This window comes from Sphaeramia orbicularis, chromosome 9 (genome assembly GCF_902148855.1).
Source record: "Sphaeramia orbicularis chromosome 9, fSphaOr1.1, whole genome shotgun sequence".
Lineage (NCBI taxonomy): Eukaryota > Metazoa > Chordata > Actinopteri > Kurtiformes > Apogonidae > Sphaeramia > Sphaeramia orbicularis.
The window spans coordinates 5,811,499-5,832,696 of NC_043965.1; the positions used below are offsets into that span (position 1 = coordinate 5,811,499).

Below are 21,198 nucleotides of genomic sequence, written 5' to 3' on the forward strand. Positions count from 1 at the left end.
AAATATATAACAAGACAAAAATGACATAGGAAAAAAAATATAAAATATATACAGAGATAAAACCAACATAAAAGGTTTAAAAGACATAAGATACAAACTGTAAAATGATTTAGAGCAATGTACTTGGATAAATCAATATTGTCCAGTGTTTTTAAAAAATATTTAAGGTCAGGTTTGTAGGTTTAACCCTCTTCTTAAGTGATTTATCACCATTTGTTTTAATATTATCTGCTGTACTTTGTATTTTTCAGGTATTTTCCTATATTTAATTTATTGATCATGTAGATGTTCATTAAAGATTCAATTAAAGTTGAGGGTTATTATATCAGAAACAGAGAAAACTGAAGAAAAAGTGAGTTTTTCAGCAAAAATATCAATAACTCAACATAAAAACAAATGGCTCCATCCACTGTTATTGACCAAAAAAAGACAAAAATGATGCAAGAAGAAGAAAACAAAACTATGTAACAAGAAAAAAAAAAAAGTAAAATATGTAACAAGATACAAAAAATGTACAAGATAAAGCAAGAAAAAAATATTAAACTGCAAAAAATGACAGACGACGACGTAAAAGACAAAAGTGACATAAGAAGAAAAAAAATTTAAATATTTAAGGAGATAAAATAACTGTATAAAAGGTTTAAAAGCAAAAATGGCATAAAATACATGAAATACATAAAAGATAAAAACTGTTAAATGATTTAGAGTAATCTACTTACATAAAGCAGTATTGTACAGTGTTTTGTTTTTTTAATATATAAGGTTAAGTTTGTAGGTTTAACCCTCATCTTAAGTGATTTATCACCATTTGTTATAATAATATCAGCTGTATTTTGTATTTTTCAGGGAAAATCTGGTATTTTCTTAATTTACTGATCATGTAGATATTCATTAAAGATCTAATTAGAGTTGAGGGTTATTATATCAGAAACAGAGAAAACTAAAGAAAAAGTGACTTTTTCAGCAAAAATATCAATAACTCAACATAAAAACAAGTGGCTCCATCCACTGTTATTGACCAAAAAAAGACAAAAATGATGCAAGAAGAAGAAAACAAAAATATGTAACAAGACAAAAATGACATAAGATGAAAAAAAATGTAAAATATATAAGGAGAGAAAACCAATGGAAAGGGTTTAAAAAGCAAAAATGGTGTAAAACACATGAAAGACATAAAAGATAAGAAGAAAAAAAGTAAAATATGCAACAAGATAAAAAAAAAAAATCTACAATATAAAGCAAGAAAAAATATTAAACTGCTAAAAATGACAAAGATGACAGCATAAAAGACAAAAATGACATAAGAACAAAATTTAAAATATGTAAAGAGATTTAAAAAAGACAAATGATGCAAGAAGAAAACAAAAATATGTAACAAGACAAAATGACATAAGAAGAAAAAAATGTAAAATATATATGGTGAGAAAGCCAATGTAAAAGGTTTAAAAAGCAAAAATGGTGTAAAAGTACATGAAAGACATAAAAAATAAGAAAAAAAGTAAAATATGTAACAAGATAAAAAAGAAATGTACAAGATAAAGCAAGAAAAAAATATTAAACTGCAAAAAATGACAAAGACAACGACATAAAAGACAAAAATGACATAAGACGAAAAAAATTTAAAATATGTAAGATTAAAAAAAGACAAAAATGATCCAAGAAGAAGAAAACAAAAATATGTAGCAAGACAAAATGACATAAGAAAAAAAAAAGAAAAATATGTAACAAGATAAAAAAAAATGTACAAGATAAAGCAAGAAAAAAATATTAAACTGCAAAAAATGACAGACGACTGCATAAAAGACAAAAATGACATAAGAAAAATTTAAATGTATAAGGAGATAAAAAAAAAAAAACTATGTAAAAGGTTTAAAAGCAAAAATGGTGTAAAATACATGAAAGACATAAAAGAAAAAAACTGTCAAATGATGTAGAGCAATCTAATTTCATAAATCAGTACTGTACAGTGTTTTTTTATGTAAGGTTAAATTTGTATGTTTTAATTTGGAAGTGTTTTCCTTTTAGACCAGTGTAATTGATGGTAGTTGGTGGTTTTTCCAGGCATGAAGCCGCCGCAGGAGAGGCAGCTGATCCTGGTGGCCAACGCCCACATGCACTGGGACCCCGAGTACTCGGACGTCAAGCTCATCCAGACCATGATGTTCCTGTCTGAGCTCAAGAGCATCGCCGAGAGGGCCTCGGGCTCCGTGGCGACCGGCTCGCCCACCTCCGACCCGTCCTCCATCCCCATCGTCCTGTGCGCTGACCTCAACTCGCTGCCCGACTCCGGTACGATCAAAATGAAACTAATGCTTTCAGTTCGTCTGGAGCCACTCGTGTCGTTGGGAAATTACAGAAAGTGGAGTTTTGAAATGTGGTTAAACATTGGGTTTAGGTCACATGTGGCTTTTTAACCATTAAAGTATGAAAAAATAAATATATATATGAGAAATAAATAGAGGAAGAAAATGCAAAAGGGGAATACTGAAAATGTAAACAGGCTAAAATGTGCTTAGAGGTCTTATTTCTGTCTTTGTGTATAAATCTAAGTGAATCCCCAAAGGAACTCTGTGTTGGTAAATGCAAGTTCTACAAATTTACAGGATTTCAGTTCTGTTCAACATGTTGATGCTCATATGAACTATGTTTTCAGCTCAAAAATGTCCAGTTTCATCACAATTAATGCTATATTTTCATGTCACAAATGGCCAAGTTATATTTGAACTGAATTTTCCTGAAAAACAAATATTCTATTCTTTTAGATTCCCCAGTTTTTCTTACCAGATTCTCTCCTACATATCACATGTTTTATTTTTACAGGTTCAATCTGGAGTATGGTCCTGATCCATCCTGCTTATGTTACACCAATACATGCATGAAGAATGGCACACGTCACTTTTTAAATCAACAGTTTTCTAATAATAAGCATTTTTATAAAGAAATAACAATTCTATATTGTTATTTCCTCTTTATTCTGATGATAAACTATACAATAAATAATTCAGATCCTAGTTTTTGCACAGGGATCATTAGTGTAAACGGTGACATGGCTGCAGAGCATCAGTATGATGGGATCCACAACAACCATGTCACATCTGTCCACTGACACATTTTGTATTTTTGTGTCAGCTGTTATTGTTTTAGATCCACAATACTAACATTCATGAATAAGAGGAGAATTAGCAATAGTAAGTCTATAAGTTTAATACTAATAAAGTACTGGTACTGACCAGAGCATCATGGGTAATGTCATGTCTGTCCACCAGCAAAAGTTTTCACATACACATGGTATTCAAAATCCAATATTTCTGAAAATAGAGCTTCCACTGTCAAATAATATCAGTAGTCTGTGCACAAATGTATTAGCATTATTTCAACACAGTTCTATGCATTTCTTACAGCTTTTTTTTTTGATGAAAATGGCCACTCATTTGACCCTCTAAGTAAATTTTAGCCGATATATGACTATAAATTAAAAAAAAAAAAGCCAATAAATGAATAAGATGCCAGATGTAAATAAAATATAGAAATAAGAAAAGAAATAAAGAAAATGTAAATAGAAAGCAACACAGAAATAAAGATTAAAGAAGGAAAAATATAAATAAGGAGAAAATAGATGAATAAATGGTAGGAAAATTAATTTATCAAGCCATTTTTATATTTCTGTATTTTTTTTAAAAAAATATGGCAGGGTTGGTCCTCCATCATAAAGACCCAGTGCTACTTTTGTGGCAGTTCCCAAATATTTTTTTTCTCTATATTTAGCTTTTCTTAAGTGACTTATTAACTGTTAATTTCTTTCAATGTTGATTTTTTTTTTGTTTTTATCTGTGACTATGATTTTTTAAGTTCTACCTCTGAATTTCTGAAATATTTTTCGTGCTTTGACTGTAAATAATAATTTTCTAACACAACTAACCATCTACTTTTTTACTTCTCACTGAGGAAGACGACACAAGTGCTTTCCTTCAAACTAACATTAAGTGCTTGCTTAAAACAATCATACGATGGCCCAGAGGTGCAACAGCCCAAAAAATTCTCCACTATAAGAAAAAAAAGAGAACAGCCCAAAAATTAATCCACTTACCCAAAAAATTATCTACTACAAGAAAAAAAAATCATCCATCTTTTCAATTAAGGGGGCGCTGTTTACCCGAAAGGTCTCTTGCTTTAAAATTAAGGCCACCACAAAAAATAAAAGTTAATGTGGCTAATGCTAAGGAAGTAACCCACCGGAAGTGGAGGTCGGTGCACAAAAAAAAAAAAGCTGTTTTTAAAAATGTTTACATTAATATGGCTTGCAAAGCCGTTAAACGATTAATTAAGGTTCCCATACCTGCTTAAGGTTAGGACTGGGTGTTAAATGGTTAAGGTTAGGTTTAGGGTATGGTTGGGGTTATTTCTCATTGGTTAATGGCCCTTGTGTGTACTGTGTGAAGGTTTGTTGCTAAGCTAACGCAAAAAGTGGATAATTTTTTGGGCTGTTCTATTTTTACCTCCGCCAAGGAGGTTATGTTTTTGCCAGGGTTTGTTTGTCTGTCTGTCTGTTTGTTTGTCTGTCCGTTAGTGTGCAACATAACTCAAAAAGTTAGGACAGATTTTGATGAAATTTTCAGGGTTTGTTGGAAATGGGATAAGGAAGAAATGATTAATTTTTGGGGGTGATCGGGGGTGGGGGGGCCCGCGGGGGGGCCCACTGATCAGCCTTGGCAGAGGTCTGCGCTCTCTGAGTGCTTCTAGTTTTTTTTTTAATATGGATCATTTTTTGGGCTGTTCTCTTTTTTTCTTATTGTGGATAATTTTTTGGGCTGTTCTCTTTTTTTTCTTATATGAATAATCTTTTGGGCTGTTCTCTTTTTTTTCTTATATGAATAATCTTTTGGGCTGTTCTCTTTTTTTTCTTATATGAATAATCTTTTGGGCTGTTCTCTTTTTTTTCTTATATGAATAATCTTTTGGGCTGTTCTCTTTTTTTTCTTATAAGAATAATCTTTTGGGCTGTTGCACCTCTGGGCCACCGCACAATTAGCATACCATTTCCCTATATATGTATGTGGTTGCGATATATAAAGGCATCGCAACCATCACATTGACAAGCGAACACTCTGCTTCCTCTACTATTAGAGTAATGATTATATTATTGATGTCATTAAAGCAGTAAAAGTGTACTGTTCTCACCTGGTGGCTTAAAGGTGTTGTGTGACTGTGTTCGATCCAGGTGTGGTGGAATACCTGAGCAACGGAGGCGTGGCCGAAAACCACAAGGACTTCAAAGAGCTGCGCTACAATGAATGTTTGACCAACTTCAGCTGCAACGGCAAGAACGGCAACTCAGACGGAAGCATCACCCACAGCTTCCAGCTGAAGAGCGCCTACGACAGCAATCTGATGCCTTACACCAACTACACATACGACTTCAAGGTACAGTTTAACACTGCAGTTAGATCCAACACATGAATAACAACAGTCAACAATAGTCTGAGTCAGTGGTTCCTAACCTTTTTAGGCTCCTGACCCCATTTTAACACAAATTTCTGGCGATTTGTTTTTGATCATGTAATAGTTTGCTATACTATGTTGCAAAAAAATGTTAATTTTAGGGGACATTTAGTCTATATAATGTATATTATTATGGACAGAGGTAGAAAATCTAGGTGCAGATTACTGCACAAAGGGAGAATTTGATTTTCCTTGGTCAGGATATGTACAGTCAGTCCAGCAAGGTTGACAATTAATACTGAACAAACAAGAACTCAAACTATGAATTATGAAAGAGCCGCAGCATCTGAAACTGACCACAATGAACATTTGACAGATAAACAGAACCACAGTGTTTCAGTTTCCGCTTCACAGTTTGTCATGTCTGGTATGTATTGAGATTGTCTCTGTCAATTTACCATATATATAAATAAGTTTGTTTTTTTTTTTTTTTTTAAATCAATTACTAGGAATTTCGGGCGACCCCACATGGGGTCCTGACCCCAAGATTGCAAAACACTGGTCTGAATGGTATTTATGGTATTTTCCCATCAGTAGGGGTCCGTCTGGGTACCAGAACACACTTAGGACCAAAACCATCAACGAGTAAATGCTATGTATCCACAGACTGAATCAGTCACTGAATAAAGTATAAAGCTCATAGTTTCCACACATCTGTATTATGGTATTTGAAGTTTTCATCTTCAAACTAAAACTCTCAAATGATTATTTTAACAGTCGCTCAAAATAAAACTGTCTTATAATCTTCACGTGTTAAATCAGCTGATAGTTTACATTATAGCTCTGTTAGCTTAGCTCTGTTGTTAGACTGAAAACAGCCACAGTAACCCCACTAATCACCTCTGTTTTCTGTTTGGGTTGTGTCATCAGTAGCTGAACTAAAGATCTGTTTGAATCTAACAAACAAGGTCAGAACTGTCACAGTTTAATCTGAACCGTGGATCAACAAACGGCAACTTAGCAACAATAATAACATCCCATAATAACTTTATACCTTCGTAAGCCTCAGAATCAAAAAAAGGAATTACAGTAAATAATGCTTCCATTTTTCATCACTTCTTTTCTTTGACTCTGACAGTTGTTTCTTAATGGTTCTCATCCTCCACTTGGCCTTGGCCGGCAGAGTCACTCACTACTCCCTCTAGTGGTCTCATAAATCCACCGGCCCATCAGTGGAAATAAATTCACTCTATTTCTACAACCCAATACACGGGCATCTTTGGCAGAATTTCACTAGGGGTGTGTATAGGCAAGAATTTGGCGATACGATACGAATCACAATACTAGGATCATGATACGATATATCACAATACTGTTAACAAGGCGATAGTTTTTGTTTTGTTTCTTTTCTCAAAAGACTATTTCCTGGAAAAACTTATAGTGCAGCATTTAGATAAATAAAATTCTAACATGCAGCTTTACTAGAACGAAAACACAAATAAAGAAGTAAATAATGTTTTACAGACATTACAGTCTAAGATCCTGCTTAAATGTTCGTATTCTATTCAATTCTATTCGTATTCTATTGCGAAAAGAATGCATAGTGGTCAGTCCCTGAATCATCCAACATCAGAACATTATTTTTGTGCATTCCCAATAAAAAAACTAACATGTGCCTCTTTCAGACAGTAAAAAGTGCTTTTAGGGTGCTTGAAATAACCGTTATCAGTTTCAAAAAACTACATGTATGACTTGTAATATCACAATACTACTTTTGTAGTTTACAAACAACAGAGCGAAATACGCATGTGAATATATAAATAAATGAGCATGATAAACAAAAAAGAAAACGGAAAAACAAAAATGAATCTCCGCCATGTCTGCATTTGAATACATACTTAAAAATACTGATACAGTACTTTTTAATATCGATACAGTATCATGAAGTGAAATATCGTGATATATTGCAGAACTGATATTTTCTTACACCCCCGAACTTCACAGTGGTTTATTCTAAACACCAATTATAATTTTGGGTCATTTTCAGTGTATTTGAAAGTAGCAATACGTCATATAGACCCATAAACAAATGGCAACTTAGCAAAGATAAGAACATCCCATAATAACTTTATACCTTCATAGGCATCAGAGTCTGATTCTGAAATGTCACTCGTGTAGAAGAAACACTGACATTTCACCATCAAACTCCATTCTTTACATTTACAGCCGAGTCCAGTTTGGAAAATAACAGCTTCTATTTTGATTATTTCTTTTCTTTGAATCCAAAAATCTTGTCTTTCGATTCTCAACCTCAACTTGGCCTTATTAGCTTTTATCACAGACTCATTTTCGTCCACTATAAAAGTTGTTTCTTAATGGTTCTCATCCCATCTGGTCACTTTCCGATGCTTAGGACAAAGCCCATCATACGAGACCTGTCCTGTGTTTACAGACGAGTCCACATTGTCTTGAAATGTTCGTTATCTTTTAATTTTATTCAGTTTTTCTGTTTGGTTTCAGTTTACTTTTACTTCCAACTGCATAAGTGGTTAAGTTTCTGTTTTTATTCGGGTGAATTCAGTAGTTTGAGTTCACCTTTTCTCAGTTTTTCTGTGGTTTAGTGTCAGTTTCAGTTATGAGGAAACCTTTGTAGGCGCTGAAAAAAGGTCGGATGAAAGAACGCACGACATTAAAATATGACTCATTAAAGGTCCTGTATTGTCCCATGAACTGATTTTACCAGCAGGCCTGTTTTGTTTGCATCCTGTTTGTACTCATGCTCCCTGCTTTTGCATATACTCAGTATGTTCTTCTATCATTGTCTCTGAATGAAGTCATGCAGACTAATGTTAAGTTGTAATACCACTGATGGCCACTAGATGCTGCTCCAAAAAGCCTTTGGTCCCATAGACCCACACTGACCTTCCCTTTAAAAATATTTAGTCAGTTTTCATTCTTTAAAGTGATCTGGTCCTTCCTTAAACCTTTCATCTGTTACTTATTTGCCTCCTGAGACAGAGTTTTGGACTTTCAAATGTCCCAGGGCTTAAACATAGGAAAATACTTGAAAAATATGGTATACTATATGGTGATAAATCACTTGATAATGGTCAACTGTAGAGAAATGAAAATGAAACAACATCCCATATGATCTGTAAAGTCGTGACTGTAATTTAGATGCCCATATTTAGGGGTTCCCAAATATTTTTTTCCTCCCTATTTAACGTTTCTCATGTTATTTATCATGATTTATTATAATATCATCCACTGTATTTTGCATTTTTCAGTGAAAATATGGTATTTTCTTACATTTGATTTATTGATTATGTAGATGTTCATTAAAGCTCAGAGTAAATTGCAAGGTTATTAGATCAGAAACAGAGAAAACTGAAGAATAAGTGACTTTTTCAGCAAAGATATCAATAACTGAATATGAAAACAAGCGCCTCCATCCACTGTCACTGATAAATATACATATATATACTACTAAACTGCTACAAAACTTAATGAAATGTACAAAAAGCTGACTCCATACTACAGATGACAAATATGTACAATAAATAAGGATATAAACAGGCAGTATAGGATATATACAAGGTAAGATTTAGTGACTTATCTCCATTTATTATACTATTATCCTCTGTATTATGGGTTTTGTCGGGGGTGAAATTCATGTATTTTCCTATTTTTCTTTCACTGATCATGTTGATGTTCATTAAAGCTCCGAGTAAATTCAAAGGTTATTAGATCAGAAACAGCAAAAACTGAAGAAAAAGTGACTTTTTCAGTAAGATATATCACTTACTGACCATAAAAACAAGCGTCTCCATCCACTGTCATTGATCCAACTCCATGGGTTTTACTGGTGAATCAGTGTTTTAGAAGGTGATGGTGTTTCCATGGTAACTACGGAGCCTCTGAACATCCAAATGGGTCATATCTGATGAACATGAAAAGACGACAAACTGCATTTTACACCAATTATTTATATGTATTGATAATAATACATTTTATTTATAATGCACTTTTACGTTTTTAGCTAAAATCCTCAAAGTGCTACAAGCAGGATATAAGAAATACGATTAGAAGGGAAGTTAAGAAACAGAAAGCAAGTAAGACAGATAAAATCAGCTAAAACAGGTAAGGCATGCACATGTGTTGACAGAATTAGTGGGTCAACAGGTTAATAAACATTATAGGTCAGTTGATTTTCTCAGAAAAATTCAAAGGATAATATAATACGTGGTGATAAATCACTTGGTAAAGTTTTAATGTATAGAAAAAGTCATTTGGAAGTCAACACAAAAAATAGTTCTAGGTCTTTATGGCTTAAATTCTAAGCGTCTGTGGACTGAGTTTTTGTTAAATACGTTAAACTTTTGTTCAGTCTCGCTGCAAAAATAGAATAGAATAGACTTTATTTGCCATTTGCACAGATACATAGTAGTATAGGCGCATTGGAATTCTTGTGCATTTCCCTGAGCCAGAAAAGGAGCTAAGTAAGGATATGACAAGAACAGACAGATACCAAAACATAAACACAGCTAAAACATACAAACAAAAAACAGTTATTGCACATACAGCTCAGATACACGTTTGTAAAATAGAGTATTAGAGAAAGAGAGTAATAGTAATAATAACACTGGGTTACAAAAAAATGTTTTTTAGAAGTTGTCTAGGTTTTTTCAACTGAATTCGGACCATTTTGCACCGCTAAATCCAAAAATATCATCTGTTTTTCTCAATCAGGTCAGGTTTTTTTTTGCTAATTTGATTTTGAAAAATTTGATCTTCTCACAAAATTGATTACATTTTTGTGACATTATCAGTTGATTTTTTTTATATAGTTCTCACCCAAAATAGGTTTTAAGAGAAAAAAAATCATTTGATCACTTGATTCCTGTTAGGTACAATGGTGTATTCACCGCAGATGTAGCAGAATACGTCAGGCTTATTTTTTGCAAGATCTTCTAGTTGAAGCCATTTCATTCACCTGTAATATTAAAAAAAAAACATTAATCATAAATTGGCAAAAGTCAAATCTTCAGAACTCGTTTATTGCAAGAAATATGAAAGAATTTTCTATCATATGATGTGAAAATGCCCATAAATGTAAGCAAAAATGTTAAAAAGCCAATATGTAGCATAGTTCAGAAAGTTGACCTGATTGAGCAAAATTAATGTGATTTTTGGATTCAGCACACCAAAATTATCCTAAATCAGCTCCAAAAACTTAAACAATAAATTTGTTGTTGATCAGTGTTATTTAATATATTAAGCCCGAGGCAGCAATTGCAATATTTGGTATTACATCACGTTCTTTTCAATTTAACCCAAAATCTAAAAATCTTTTTGCCTTCCCCACTCTTCTAGCTCGTGGACTAATACTACTTAAATGGAAAGATAAACAACCTCCAACATTTAAATCTTGGTTTCTGGATCTTTTACATCATTTAACATTGGAAAAAAACTGATGTTCTATAATTATATTCTATATTATATTTTGGATTCAGCACACCAAAATTATCCTTAATCAGCTCCAAAACTTAAACAACTAGAAGCACTCGGAGAGCGCAGACCTCCGCCAAGGCTGATCAGTGGCCCCCCCCGTGGGCCCCCCCACGCCAAGGAGGTTATGTTTTGTTGTATGTAGTGTGCAACATAACTCAAAAAGTTATGGACAGATTTTGATGAAATTTTCAGGGTTTTTTGGAAATGGGATAAGGAAGAAATGATTAAATTTTGGTGGTGATCGGGCCCACGGGGGGGGCCACTGATCAGCCTTGGCGGAGGTCTGCGCCCCCCCCCCGTGGGCCCCCCTACCCCTGATCACCACCAAAATTTAATCATTTCTTCCTTATCCCATTTCCAACAAACCCTGAAAATTTCATCAAAATCTGTCCATAACTTTTTGAGTTATGTTGCACACTAACGGACAGACAAACAAACCCTGGCAAAAACATAACCTCCTTGGCGGAGGTAATAAACTTGTTGTTGACCAGTGTAATAAGAGTCCTGAGAGGTAACAAACAAGTTATTGCACATTTGAATTAAAAGTACTGAGGCGTAGAGTGGGTTATTGCACATTCGATAAGATACTGGGAGGTAGAGCAGGCAGATAAACAGGGAGGTAAACAGAAAATGAAGCCTCAGAGTCAGTGTCACTGTGCCGTTTCCACTCCACCCGCTCACTTTCCGTCCTGTCTGCAGGGCGTAATCGACTACATCTTCTTCTCCAAGACCCACATGAGCGTCCTGGGGCTGCTGGGACCGCTGGACAGCCAGTGGCTCGTCGACAACACCATCACGGGCTGCCCCCACCCCCACATCCCCTCGGACCACTTCTCCCTGCTGGCCCAGCTGGAGCTGCACCCGCCCCTGCCCCACCCGCTCGCCCCCCTCAACGGGCTGCACCTGCCGGTCCACAGGTAGTGAGTGCAGCCCGGCAGAGCCCCGCCCACCACCGCTAACCCCCCTCCCCCCCCTGCAGCTTTATACACAGGACCCTGTACAGTTTACCATGCTCCGACTCAGACACCATCCAACCCTCACCTTCATAAAGGAGTGAAGTATTCGCCCGGTGTTGCTCCTTTTTGTGTTTTTGCACACTGTAAATGTTTGTTTGTTTTTTTTTCCTTTTTTCCCCCCTCTTTCACCCTTCTGAAAATGCTTGATACCAAATGTTGGACTTGGGATGAAGTTGCTATGGTAACCCCAACGTCAGTACCTTCCAGTGCTTCTCCTCCTATAACTAAATGCCTAATACAATCAGTGTCTTAGCAGGCGTTTCTACACAGATGCATCACCTTTGTGGGCTTCAAATCATCTTTATAAAAACCAACACAGTCATATCGTAATAACTCTAAATCACAACACAGACGTTGTGTAAAAGGCAAATAACTGACACTGACAGGTGTTTTTTAATAAAAGGAGTCACACTACAAACAGCTGAACTGCACCAATGAATGTCATACGATGGAATGAAAGGCTTGTTTATGTCATGTAAGCCAGGTCTTTATTATATTTCATACAAAACACTTTATTTTTTTGTATCTAAGAGAAATCCGACATGTTTTAATGATGTTAAAACACTGATGCAGCCTCACATTAAGGTAACTGACTCTAAATTTGCACATTTGATACAGAAAATGCTCTCACAGCTGCAGGATTTTCTCACTTTGAGTGCTGGTTTGGCTTTTTCACATTTTAAAACTACCTTTTCACAGGATTATCCTTCAATAAGCCTAAAAGACTTAATTTGAAGTCATGCTACTACACTTATAAAGTACGAAAGTGTTATCTTTACAATCCTGAACCTGAAAGACCCCTGAAACCATAATGACTACATTTACATGTGTCGTGTATTCAGCATATTCCCTTTTAAATATTCTGATTTAGGCTTTTTTCAAGCAATTCAAGCCTTTTGGAGCTTGATTTGCTTGTATTATTGTTGTTTTGTGGGGTATTTTTGGACAGAGACAAAGATCCTCTCTGGTAAAGATGGACACTCCACAGAAAAATCCACATTTCAAACAGGTTTTTGGATATCAGCAAATGTCAGAAACCTTTTCCAGAGCACTTAAAACTTTAGTCTTTTTCAGAATGAAGGTGAAAACTGAATACGCTGTTCATGTAAATGTAGTTGCACTCACGTCGATGAACTATTGTCACTTTTTTAGAACTACAGGTCTTGGTTTCCCTCTTTTTATATCACATGGCTTCACATTTGCAAACATTACGATGAGTATTTTGCACTCAAGGATTGTAATTTGCAGCGTTAGAGGGTAATAAAACAATCAACTGAGGCTGAAAATCCAAAATTTTTTTTCTGTTAAACTTGCTTCCTTTTACAAAATCTAATTTTTTCCCTTATATAAAAGACCCTTTAGCACTTTTCCCTGCTTGCCAAAGACTTGTCCCCACTTGTGTTCTGCTGAAAACAAAATGACGAAAGCATTGAGAACAAATCCTGGAGTCTCTTCTCCAGATGCTGGCTATAAAATTGGTCGTCAGAGCCTTATAATGGCAGATTCTTGTTGTACATTTGTGTCAGACGATTCAGAATAATAGCCCTTTATGTAAGTTGGAACTCAGGGCTATACTATGCAATCAGTAGAACCTCGTCATACGAGGAAAAAACAAACAGTGTAAAAACAACACTGTAGAAGCACAGGACTTGGATCATGTATGTACATGTATGTTGTGTAAATTCCACATTATGCTGCTAAGTATTTGGAAACACATTGTCCAGTTTTTGAGCCGATTAGCTGAACTTGTAAAGTCAAATGTAAATCGGGGCTGGGTATCGTAGTGTCAGAGTTTCAACAGTGAAAACAGACAGGGTTTTCTATAGAAGGCTGCACCACTTACCTCAGTCTGCAGATGTTTTCACATCTTCATTGCTGCAGATTTTTTCCGTTCCTGTGAATATAAGACAGAACAGACTCAAAAAAAGGTTCAAACTTCAGCAACTAAATACCTGTTCTACTTGGTAATTTATGCCTTTATTAGGCAGTAACGGAGGAAAGAGCTTAAAGAAATAGACAGACATAGCACTAGTGGTCATAACATGGCACTGGGTGATAGGATTCTTCTGTAGGAAACGGACAGGAGAACTAGATTTTAAGTGTTTTTTAACTGGTATTAGGTAAAACAACAAACAAAATATAAATACTTACATAAAATGCAATAAAAGTGATAAAAATGCTAAATTATTAGAGTAGGTTTAACTCTTCTGCGCAGAAAATAACCACACTCATTCAAGCAGAAAGACTTGCACAAAATGGTAAAAATTCAGGTTAAATTTGTTGAAATGTGGGATTAAACCTGCCTTTAAATCAATCAATCAATCAAACTTTTTTGTATAGCACTTTTCATACATGGTACATGTTGCACAAAGTGCTTCATATCAAACCCCCCACTGTCCCACAGTTGCAACTGAAAATAAAAGCAACAAAGTGAAGCAATGCTTACAGTAAGAGTTTAATTAAAAGCTTTTTTAAAAATATGAACACTCACAGCAGACCTCAGGTCCTCAGGTAGACTGTTCCATAGTTTGGGGCCATAAAAGCTGAATGAGGCCTCACCATGAGTTTTACTGTGGACTCTAGGAACAGTTAAGACAGTGGTTCTGACCTTTTTTGTCTCATGACCCCATTTTAACATCACAAATTTCTGGCGATCCCAGACATTCAAAACAGAGACTTTTTTTTTTTTGCTAAAATTAATTTGTTTTCATCATGTCACAGTTTGCTCTACTATGTTGCAAATAAACATTAATTTTAGAGGACATTTAGTCTATAAAATGTATATTATTGTGGACGGAGGCAGTAAATCCAGGTGTAGATTACTGCACAAAGGGAGAATTTGATTTTTCTTGGTCAGGATATGTGCAGTCAGTCCAGCTGTGATTTACAAGGAGGACAATTAATACTGAACAAACAAGAACTCAAACTATGAATTATGAAAGAGCTGCAGCATCTGAAACCGACCACAATGAACATTTGACAGATAAACAGAACCACAGTGCTGCAGTTTCAGCTTCACAATTTGTCATGTCTTTTATGTATTGTGATTGTCTCTCTCAACTCAAAATATATTTGTTATTATTAATTTTAATTTTTTATCAATTGCTAGAAATTTCAGGCGACCCCATTTGAATTCCAGGTGACTCCACGTGGGGTCCCGACCCCAAGGCTGAAAAACACTGAGTTAAGAGATTACTACCTGAGGACCTGAGGGTCCGAGAGGGCTCATATGTTAAAAGCAAATCAGATAAATAAATAGGGCTAAGACCATTAAGAGTTTGAAAAACCAATAAAAGCACTTTAAAATCAATCCTGAAGCTGACAGGGAGCCAGTGCACAGACCTGAGCGCTAGGGTCATATGCTCGCTTTCTCTTTCTGGTCCTCGTCAGCAGTCGGTGCAATGGTCTTAGGAAGACCAGAAAGGAGAGCGTGACAATAATCAATGCAACTTGTGACAAATGCATGTATCAGAGTCTCTGCACTGGCTCAAGAGAGAAAGGGTCATACTCTGGCAATATTTTTTAAATGATAAAAACCTGTTTTGGTGACAGACCTTATGTGTGGCTCAAAGCTAAGCTCACAATAGAGTGAAACCCCCAGACTTTGAACCCTCTCAGAAGGGTCCAGTGGACCTTATCTTTGAGCCTCTCCCTCTGAGCCTCAGGACCAACTGTTAAAACCTCAGTTTTGCCGTGGTTGAGCTGGAGGAAGTTTGCTGCCATCCAGGACTTAATATCTAAAATCAGAGCAGTTATTATATTAAAAGTCCTGCGTTTCGATACCCAGCCTCGATCCAGGTTTTCAGTGTCCACCAAACCCAGATTAAATTAAAGCATCTGCAGACAAAAAGCCATAATCTGGGGATAAAATGTGTCGGCAGAACACAGCAGTGCCCTCTAAAGTCAGCTTTAAATCAGTCGGAATCGGCGCCGTGGGCTCCGCTTCCTTTGCACATAGTCAATTTACCGCTAACGGTATGGGCTCCGGTGTGGGCGGAGCATTTCGAGGCCTATACTTCACTCCTGCCCTCACTTCACAGGGTTTTTCTGGTTTCTTTTTTTTTGTACGACCGCTGTACATAAACTGTCTCTGACACCTGAGAGGGTCGTGTTCCATCCTCTGAATCCTTTCCTCGCCGTTCAGAGATGTACTTTGTGTTGTACTTTGTTTGCCCGGTGCACTGACAGCTCCATGGGGATACCGCCTGGACCCGTCTCCGACACCCTGGTTTTTTCAACTACGGGCATTTTCTGTCTCTTTACGAACATGCAGTCTTTCAATTGGTACTTTGTACAATTCAGTATTACCAAGTTTTTGAGAAAAAAAGATAAATGTTGTAGGTTTAAAAGCAGTTTGTGTTGATGGCTTTTATTTCTCCACAGTCGTCTCAAAGCTGATGGTGCTCTGAGACGATTTTTATCTAAAAGCTGGAAAGAACTTCATATCCCTTTGTACGACGGCACATTAGGGTCATTGTAGGTTAAAAAAAAAAAAGAAAGAAAAAAGTAGAGACCTGGAAAAGAGGGGTAATATTCAGATGAAAATCACATAAATCTACAAGAATCAACACTATTGGATTTATAGGAAAAAAATAAAAGATTTTACAAGAAAAACCTGGATATTCTCTGAGATTAAAGTGATGAATTTACAAGAAAAACTACATAACATTATGTTATATATTTTTAAAAAAACTCAGAGATTGAAGTCATAAATTTGTGAGGAAAAAAATCATTAAAAAAAGTTTCCCAAGATTTGCAAGAGGAAAAATAGATTAAAAAAAAAAAAAAAAACAAGACAAGATTTAGGACAAACAATGATATACTTTGGTAAAATTATAAGAAAATAGTCTCAAATTTACAAAAAAATACGGGATATTCTCTGATATTTTAAAGTCATAAAGAGAGACAATATTCTGATTAAACTTCTGAGATTAAATTTGTAGATCAACAGGAAACCACTCAACAAATATACAAGAAAAAAAGAAAATAAATTTACATGGAAAATTTGGATAATCTCTGAAACTAAATTGGTAAATTTACCAGAAAAACCCAAATATTTTTTACAAATATTAAGTTATAAATTTTCAAAGAAAATCTCAGGGATCGAAGTCATAAATTTGTGAGGAAATACATAATAGATTTAAAGAAAAATGAAAGTTTATTAAGTCAGAACTAATTTAACTGGGGACTCAAACAATGGATATTCTCTGGTAACTTCACGATAAAAAATGGTGTATTCTCTAAAAGTCTAAAAGAGGGGAAATATTCTGATAAAAATCTGAGAATAAATTTATAAATCTACGGGAAACAGCTCAGCTAATTTACAAAAAGAAATGAAATTTTCCTGGATATTCTCTGAGACTCACAGCAAATTTACAAAAAAAAAAAAAAAAGAAAAAATCGCAAATATTCTCCAAGAGTCCAAAGTTGTACATTTTTGGAAAGAAACTCAAGAGATTAAAATGGTAAATTTACATGAATATGCAATAATTTACACAAAAATACTCAAATATTTGCAGAGATTTTGATGTTTTATGTTTCCCAGAAAAAAAGTCATAGAATCATATATTTGTCAGAAATTTACACGAAAAAGTGATAATATAGAGTCAGAAATCAGTCATAGTTTTCTGAGGAAAAAACATTGAGATTTAATTCATAAATTCATGAGGAATAGCATAAAATATGATGCTCGATGAATCTAGATTTAATGAAAACTTAAAGCAAATGGAATAAAAGAAAGATAAATATAAATAAAATATTGCGGATAAAATATTAAAACACCTAAAAAAAGAGCTGAAATAGAAACTATCTCAGATGATTGAAAAAAAAAAAAAAAAAAAATTAAAAATGACCGAAAGAATTTATTATTTTTTTAATTCCAAGTAAAATATCACTAGTGGTCACAGTTTTTTGCTCTTAGATTTATAACATATTTGAGAAATTATCTTATTTTTTCCTCTTAAATTCACTCCTTTAATCTTACGTTATCTGAATTTCTCTTCTTAAATTTACAGCTAATTTCAATAAATATCAGAGATTTTCTTGTACATTTACATCTTTAGTCTGTAAAAAACTTTCTTTTTTCTGGAAGTATCCCTCCCTCCTCCTCCAGATGTTTTTTTTTTTTTTTTTTCTCAGAGAATATCCATATTTTTCTCCTGCAAGTTTAGATCTTCAATCTTTGTTTAGTTTTCTTATAAATATTTATTGTTTGTCTCAGAGATTATTTAAGTGTTTCCTCTTAGATTTACAGCTTGAATCAGATATTATCAACATTTTTCTCATAAATTTTACATCTTCAGTCTCAGATTATGCAATTTTTATCTAGCAAAATCTTTTTTTTTTTTTTAATTTCAGATTACATGAATTATAAATCTAACATTTTCAGATGTAATTACAGTGAATATTTGATTTTTTTTCTTATAAATTTACATCTTTAATCTCTGTTCTCTGGAAGTATCTCCCCTCCTTTTCCAGCTCTGTTTTTTTTTTATTTTTTTTTAACTTAACTAACTCTGTCGTAGCCTTTCTTCTCTCTCCACACATCATCCAATATCTACGTTTTTCACGTTTCCATGGCGACGCCGTCATCTGTAAACCTGTCATTAACCCTTAGAGCCGCCTCACATACTTTTTTACAAACAACGTGCCTAGTTTGTACAGTTCCTCCAACAGCAGCACTGCCCATGAGACCGAGACGCTCAGAGATCATCCATCCATCCATCCATCCATCCATCCATAGTTTCTGTTTTCATTGTATCATCCCTGGTGTTTTTTTTTTGTTTTTTTTTTCTTTTTTTTGCAGTTTTCTTTGCAGATGACTCACCAGGATAATCACAACCACATCTGAATGTAAAAATCCGTTGTTTGATACATGTTTTTTTTTTTCTTTTTTTTTACTATTAAATCCTCCGTTCAGGTGGAAAGCAGATTTTAGTGTCTGATGAGCTACACTATATGGACAAAAATATTGGGACGTATCATGTCTACAGCTGTAAGATGTCCTGTTCATGATTATTTCAGATAAAAAAGAAAAGAAAAAAAATCAATATTTCCTTAAAGTTTAATGGTAGATGGTTAGTTGTGGTAAAAAAAAATATTCTTTACAGTCAGAACCTGTAAAATATTTTTGAAATTTAGTAGCAGAACAGTTAAAATCATAGTCACGGATTTAAAAAGTTAAATCAATGTTGAGAGAAATTAAGTAAAAACAATTTCTGAGGCATTTTAGAAGCAAACATAACAATTTAAACCAAACTAACCAATGCAATGATATTTACCCCTATATAAAATTATATTAAAAACTATATTTGTCATGATTGTTTTGTATCCCAGACCCCTGTTAGAAAAGAAACACCTGTCCCAATACTTTTGTCCATATAGTGTATATTGAGATCATCCGACAGTATTTAGCACATGGGGTTTGTTTTTAATCTGCTCTAAATCACTGTCTACGCTGAGAAACATGAATTGAAATGAAAATAATGTGAATTATTGGGCTGGAAAACAAATAAAAATGGAATGATCCTGGTTTGGAGAAATAAGATGATGCACATTCAGGGGTAGAATAGTAATAGTGACTGTAATAAAACAATTAGAAAATAAAAAAAATATGCAATAAGGTTTGGATTAGATGCAGAAATTAGGCAATAGAGGGTTTATTAAAGCTGAGTTAAACACAACTGTCATTTCTGGCATCTTGATGCAAAGATGTCAGTGTTTTATTTCCTTTAAAGAGGAATAATTGGTGCATTTTTTTTGTTAAGCAGCAGATTTAATATTTTTGAAGTGAAGATCTGGATCCACCAGCAGCTACATTAAGAAAAAATAAAAAAAAAATAAAAGGATGTGAAAAGGTTACTCTGTCGATGGATGATGTTTCAATTTTTGGCTGAAAATTGAAACGTCAGATCAACATGTTTGCATTTGATGAAGTTAAACTGAGGTCCTGCTGCACATTTATGTTAAAAGTTTGCATTTCTGGGGTTCTCAACAAGTAAAATATGAAGAATTCACCTTAAAGTCACAGTGTTTTTGTGCAAAAAAACAAAAATACTCTGGAAAACAAATAAGATACTGCTCTAAACCCCACGAAAAACAGCTGAAATCTGATCAATGTGTCCAAAGTTTTCCTAAAAATCAAATTTAATTCTTGTGTTTTCTTTGCTCAAGATCTAAAAACATTGCATTTTGGTCATTTTCTATGAATAAACGCTCAAAATGAAAACAATTTACTTTGAAATTTGCAACCATAGACCAATAAAGAGAAAAGTCAGCAGTTTCTTCCAGTTTTCCAGAGCTGTACACATTGATTAAAAATTACATTAAATATCATTAATGTTTAATTAATCATTGAAAGTGAAAATAATTGTAAAAATTCTACTCCATATGGACAAAAGTATTGGGACATATGACCATCACTTACATCAACATAGAGGACATTGTATTTCATTAACAGGCTCATCTGTAATTTTTATTTTCTAATTTGGATTTTTTCGTATTTTCTCAACATCAAAACTGATTTTAGCCTAAACAGACAGAACAATAAATCATATAAAAAAACACCGCTTTTGTGAATCTGTCAATGAATATCCCGATTAACAAAAATGCAAACTAAATTTGACGATAAAGCGGCGTAAAAGTTGAGACGAAAACTGTGAAATGAAACCAAACAATGTAAAAGATATAAGAAAATGAACAAGGTCTGAAAAATAAAACACAAATCTGTAGTTTTTGTTTCGTGCGTTTAAAAACTACGGAGCCCATAAGGGGACATTAAGAGGAAAAAAAAAAAAATTCGGGTCAAGTTTTGCGAGATTTTGTGATACTTTTGTGAGATCTCATGATACTTTTGCGAGATAATGCAATACTTTACAGAGATCTCGCAAAAGTATCACAAGATTTGCAAAAGTATCATGAGATCTTGCAAAACTTGACCCGAATTGTTTTTTTTTCTTTAATTTTTTTTGTTTTTCTCAATGTCCTCTTACGGGCTCTATAAAAAACAGACTCACTAGTTTGGTTCGGAAAGAAATGTCGGATCGGTTTATTTTTATTTCGCATTTTACACTCATTCTCAACATGAGAAGTGACTTCGACTTCAATAGATGGAACAATAAAGACGATCACATGACAAACTTCACAGAAAGAAAACATAACGTAAAAGAATTAAATAAAACATTAACATTTGCAATTTTTGTTTTCTTTCCAGATTTGAAATTTTAGTCAGGAA

General features: G+C 34.2%; 1 protein-coding gene across 1 annotated transcript in view; it reads left to right on the top strand.

The window, feature by feature from the left end:
• Positions 1 to 13,867, top strand: part of cnot6l (CCR4-NOT transcription complex, subunit 6-like) — a 39,157-nt gene extending 25,290 nt beyond the window's left edge. Inside the window, exons 10-12 of the mRNA XM_030143128.1 lie at positions 2,062 to 2,289; positions 5,219 to 5,421; positions 11,650 to 13,867. Of these exons, the coding sequence (XP_029998988.1) occupies positions 2,062 to 2,289; positions 5,219 to 5,421; positions 11,650 to 11,871 (653 nt within the window). The 3' untranslated portion in view covers positions 11,872 to 13,867. The remainder of the gene's footprint in view (positions 1 to 2,061; positions 2,290 to 5,218; positions 5,422 to 11,649) is intronic.
• The last annotated feature ends 7,331 nt before the right edge of the window (positions 13,868 to 21,198 follow it).